Below are 5,128 nucleotides of genomic sequence, written 5' to 3' on the forward strand. Positions count from 1 at the left end.
CCATGTCTCATTTATTTTATTACAACCTTATTCCATACTGTATAGTATGATGTATAGAGTGATGTTATTAACCTGTTAGTATTAGTTAATTTTAATATATTTTAATGAAAATATTTTATGGCTATACAGCTTGATTAGTGCACACAATATAGGCATTTTAAAACCATCTTGAATATATGAATATATGAAATTTATATTTGATCCTGGATACACTGGGTGAAAATAAGTAGTTTTCAATAGTATACTTCAATCTGACACTATGTAAATTGAATCTGAAAAAATAACTCTGTACCCCAAAGCGTTCATCCCACTGGGTCTTGAACCCTGGCTGTCAGTCTCCAGCTGATGAGCTCAGCATCTTTAATCATTGAGTCATCATACCTCCAAAAGAGTGAATTATAAAAGCGCAAAGAATCCAGAATTTGGAAATAGTAAGTTATTTAAATGTATAGCATAGTTTATTTTACATGAAGGGTCTGGAAACCGTTTTGTTTTAGAAACTCCATAATTTTTCTTAAAGCTTTTAGGTTTTCATGTTTTAGAAACCTAGCGTGATTGTCAATAAAAATGCATTTTTGCTGAACTAACTGCATTACTTTATGTAGTGCGTCTGAGGCACTATGTAAATATTTGTCTATAGTAAATGATGATTTTTCAATTTGGTCTGCATGAGTAAATAAAATGACAGTGTAAGTTTTCCAGTTAGGCCCAAGGAGTTCCTGCAAAGGTTAAAAAGAAAAGACAATGGGTTAATTATTTTACATACATGATTTTATCTTTTTCAATATCTAAGCTAATCATTGTTTTGAATCTGCAATGGAATATTCCTACCTCCTGCCTCTTATTACTGGAAAATCCCAACCCTTTCAATGGAATGTTTGGGAAGTATAGGTTTGGTAAAAATGAGAATCCAAGTAATTCTGTGTGATTCTATCTAAACTTTTTCATGCAAAATTTGATTTAATTCATGATCACTTAATAATTGCCTAAATGAAACAATATGTTGGACAAGCTATATATATTACTCTGAACTCTACAGGAAAAAAAGATGCAATAAAACTAGATTAATAGAGTAAATATTTAAATTTATCATGCTTATTACTAGCTCCCCCTCCCTTACAATGAACATGCTGTCCTGTGGTCAAATTGAAGATTATAGTAAAAATATTGGCATCACTTTTTAAAATTCATAATATTTTAGTTGTAACTCCCAGCCCGGTGCAATTTCTATTGTAGTTTGATGTTAAGTTCTCTGAGCATTGAAGCCTGGTGTTGGGGCAATATACCATATTTTTTGGAATGTAAGACACATCTTTTTACCCCCCAAAAGAGGGTGAAAATCTGGGTGCGTCTTATACACTGAACACAGCATTTTTGACTTCCCGAAACCCAGCCCCTTCACAAAAATGGGCTTGCAGAGAGTTTGGGAGGCCTGCAAAGTGCCTGGGGAGGGCAAAAACAAGTGAAAAACAGGCCATTTATTGCTCATTCCCCCTCCCCCCAGTCCCCAGGACCACTCTACAAGCCTAAAGGCTATGCATGCCTCTTTTTGGGGGAAAAATGGGCCCGTTTTTGCAGAAAATAGCCAGGTTTTTTGCTTGTTTTTGCCTCCCCACAGCCCCTAGGAGCACTTTGCAGGCCTCTCAAACTCTCTGCATGCCCTGTTTTTCACAAAAAAAAGATGCATCAGAGGGTTTAGGAGGTCTGCAGAGTGCAAAAACTTTTTTTTTTAAATTTACCGCTTCAAAATCTTGGTGCGTCTTATACTCTGAAAAATATAGTGTTATTATGGACGTTACCTCAATCAGTTGTATGGTGGAAGTTTCCTCTTCTTCACACAGTACAACATCAGCTCTTAGAACCAAAAGTGCCAAGTGTAGACCTTGCTCTCCAAAGTGATGAGCTACCGCATCTTTGACGTCTTTCTGGATCTGCTCTTTGCTGAGGCTGCTGTGAGGATATCCAGGAGTGTCCAGCACATGGACTTGCACAGTTAGTGCTCTTCCTTGCTGACGCCCAAAATCTGAAATGTTACAGCTGCGGCCTAGGTGGCAGGATGTAGTCACAGAGCACGGGGAAAGAAAACTGGCAAAGTCTCTGCTGCCCAGAAGAGTGTTTCCTGCTGCACTTTTCCCACTTTGTGTTCTTCCAAGCAGGAGGAGATTGATCCTCATCTTGCTATTGTCAGACATCGTATTTCCCTCTCGAAATTCCTATGAGCTGAAAAGTGAATAGTAACATCATTTAGCAAAGGAAGCAGCACTATACAGACATTGCTACTATACATTGGAGCTAAGCTTAATTGGTTAGGAAGACCACTTGAAGAAGGAAGCTATTGAATTGCCATTAGTAGGAATTAAAACAATAACACTAGATGTCATTCCACAATCTTTGAGCAGATGTGTGGATCTCTTTGTTCAACATTACATTAGGTTTTTTAAAATATTTAACTTCGCCCATAAAGTTACTTGCCTACATTAAAATATCATTCCAAAAAAGTACCAAATGATTACAGTACTATATCTGGATCAATAAAATCTTCATTTTTAAAAATACCTACAACAGGAAATCTGATGTCAGCCTTTCAAGTACATTTTAGGGGAGTCTAGTATTTTTTAATGAATCAATTTTAATCTCAAATCCATGACAATTTTATCATTTTTAAGAACATGAAGAATAGCTTTAAAGTGAACTGGGCTATTCCAAAGATGAGCTAAAGAACTGAAGCCCCCAACAATGCCCACTTTAAAAATAAATATTGTCTTAATTTCATAGGGATGTTATGGGTTTTACTTATGTCACAGATTTCATCAAATAAGAGAGCATCTCATAAATGAAAATATTGCTAGTGTTGTGAACTGGGAAGATCATATAGAAGTTGGGAAAAAATCCCAACTTTTGGTTTAAAGTGATAATCCTGTTCTATAAGATTTTATAATAAAATGTTTCATCATCTATTTTTAGAATAGATTTTCTCCCAAAATAGTTAAATATTTACGAATCTTATTATTTAAATCCAATATTTGCCACAATATGATTCCAATATATTTTCACTGCCCACACTTCTGGAAATAAAATATTTTTCTTACTATATGTTGTTCCAAGAACTTGCCAAGACTGCAAGAGAAATAGATAACTTTCCAGCAGAGCTATAAAGAATAATATTCTACTATATTTTCATTCCATATAGTAATAGCTCATGAAATATGTGCTGAATTATATTTTTGCAAATAAGATGAATTAAACCCACCTTCCTCAAATGGCAATCTTAAATAGCTAAATAAAACTTTGGTGGTCCACTATTCCTAAGTCTCCTATTGATCTGAAAAAGATAGTGTATTTCCTTAGTATTAACATAGGAATACCTCTAAGAACACAAATTAAATCAGGAACAATATTCATTTTTATAGAAAAGTGCAACCATTCCTTCCCCTTATCTCCTCCTTTTCACTATATTTATATTATTCTAGGCAAAAGTATTCAGAATACTGGATTGCCAAAGTCAATGTGAAGTACCGGTATGTGTAGTCTTAAAAAAAAATGTGCAGCATCATTAAGCAGCAGAAGGCAAACTACCAAAATAAATGTGGCAGACACATTAGATATTCTATGGGATCATTCAACATCACAAAAATGCTTAGTGCAACCTGATCTAGTATGGTCTTTTGTCTTTTATTCTTGAAGAGCAATGAGGAATATATTGGAAGCTTCAAATTCTCAATTTAAACTACCTAGAAGTTCTTCCACTGAAAATAGAGATTATTTTAATTTAAATTTGTCATATGTATTGCTTATTGAGGACTTACTGGGCTGATGGTTAAGAAAGTCTACTATAAATTATACACACATAGTCACATATTCACATATGCATTCTACACACACACATCTGAAAGAAGCTAGCCCTTAATTCATAGCCACACAAGAAAACTTTCCTCCTGAACATACTCTTAGTAAATCTTAAACAAAACCCATGTTTAAAGCACTGCATTTAGGGAAAAATATCAATACTCAGATAGGAATAGGATCAAACAGCAATCTGATCCTCAGGTACCATCCAAAGCTTACTTACTCTATTGTGCCATGAAGTTTTGTTCTGCTTCTGTCTTGTCAACCTGTACTTTACTTTGAAGCAGATCTTGATAATGTACCACTGTGAGACAGGTACGGAGTCTTTATCAAAGTTAATGAGTTACAGAATGATCGTTATTAAGAAATGATATGAGTGTCCCATCTGTCACGTAATTTCTTGTCCTGAAATTGTTAGCCTGATCTTATCTGAAAGTAATTTTTCAGCCAGTATTTTCAATACTTTGATGGTTTGAAGAGCTGTTAACCTTAACAAAGGGAGTTTTTTCCTTTTTTCCTTCTTCTTGCTACTATTTTTAGTTATCTGTTTTTTAAGAATATATTCTACGTGAGTAATAATGTCTATTAATTTCCCCCCAAATCAGTGTACTAACTTACAATATATAAAATTAGACTAAAAACTGCAAATATAAGAAATAAAGAACCAAAATTATTCACTTTAACACTTTATAAACAGAATTTAATAAAGATTAAAATGGTTCTTAAAACAAACACAAATGCTTCAGTTGACTTGGCCCCAGGGGTGGGTTCCTACCAATTTTAACCTCTTCCATAGAAGAGGTTCCACAAATCTACCATGCCGTTTAAAACCGGTTCCAGCTCCCTCCTCCTGCCCGTCTGCACATCATCAAGATGAAGGCCGAGAGGAGGAATTCTGGGAGTTGAAGTCCACAAGTCTTAAAGCTGTCAAGTTTGAACACCCCTGGGGTGTTTTTCCCTAAAGTGTTAGGGGTGCAAAGGTCTTGTAACTTGACAGCTTTCAGACTTGCATGCTTCAAATGCCAGAGTTTCTGAGCCAACATTTTGGTTGCTAAGCAAGAGCGTTGTTAAATGAGTTTCACCACATTTTACAAGTTGGCCATGCCCACCCAGTCACATGGATGTCAAGCCACTCCCACCCGATCACATGGTTGGCAAGCCACTCCCACCTAGTCACATGGCCAGCAAGCCACTCCCACAAAGCAGGCCACACCTACAGAAGAGGTTCTAAAAAAATTTGAAACCCACCACTGCTTGGCCCCCTTAGTAAATAAATGCCACA

At 35.7% G+C, this 5,128-nt stretch overlaps 1 protein-coding gene across 2 annotated transcripts; it reads right to left on the reverse strand.

Annotated features, from left to right (window-relative positions):
* Positions 1–99: 99 nt before the first annotated feature.
* Positions 100–4,135, reverse strand: GIMD1 (GIMAP family P-loop NTPase domain containing 1). 2 transcript variants are annotated; one of them, XM_032223828.1, is made up of 3 exons: positions 4,070–4,135; positions 1,800–2,220; positions 100–719 (listed from the first exon to the last, which is right to left on the reverse strand). In XM_032223828.1, exons 2-3 carry the CDS (start codon positions 2,190–2,192, stop codon positions 459–461), a joined length of 654 nt encoding a protein of 217 aa, XP_032079719.1. In that variant the 5' UTR covers positions 2,193–2,220; positions 4,070–4,135; the 3' UTR covers positions 100–458. The 2 variants fall into 2 exon arrangements, with proteins under 2 accessions (XP_032079719.1, XP_032079720.1); XM_032223829.1 differs by having other exon boundaries at positions 1,800–2,213; positions 4,070–4,127.
* Between the last annotated feature and the right edge of the window lie 993 nt (positions 4,136–5,128).

This window comes from Thamnophis elegans, chromosome 9, assembly GCF_009769535.1.
Source record: "Thamnophis elegans isolate rThaEle1 chromosome 9, rThaEle1.pri, whole genome shotgun sequence".
NCBI classification, from domain to species: domain Eukaryota; kingdom Metazoa; phylum Chordata; class Lepidosauria; order Squamata; family Colubridae; genus Thamnophis; species Thamnophis elegans.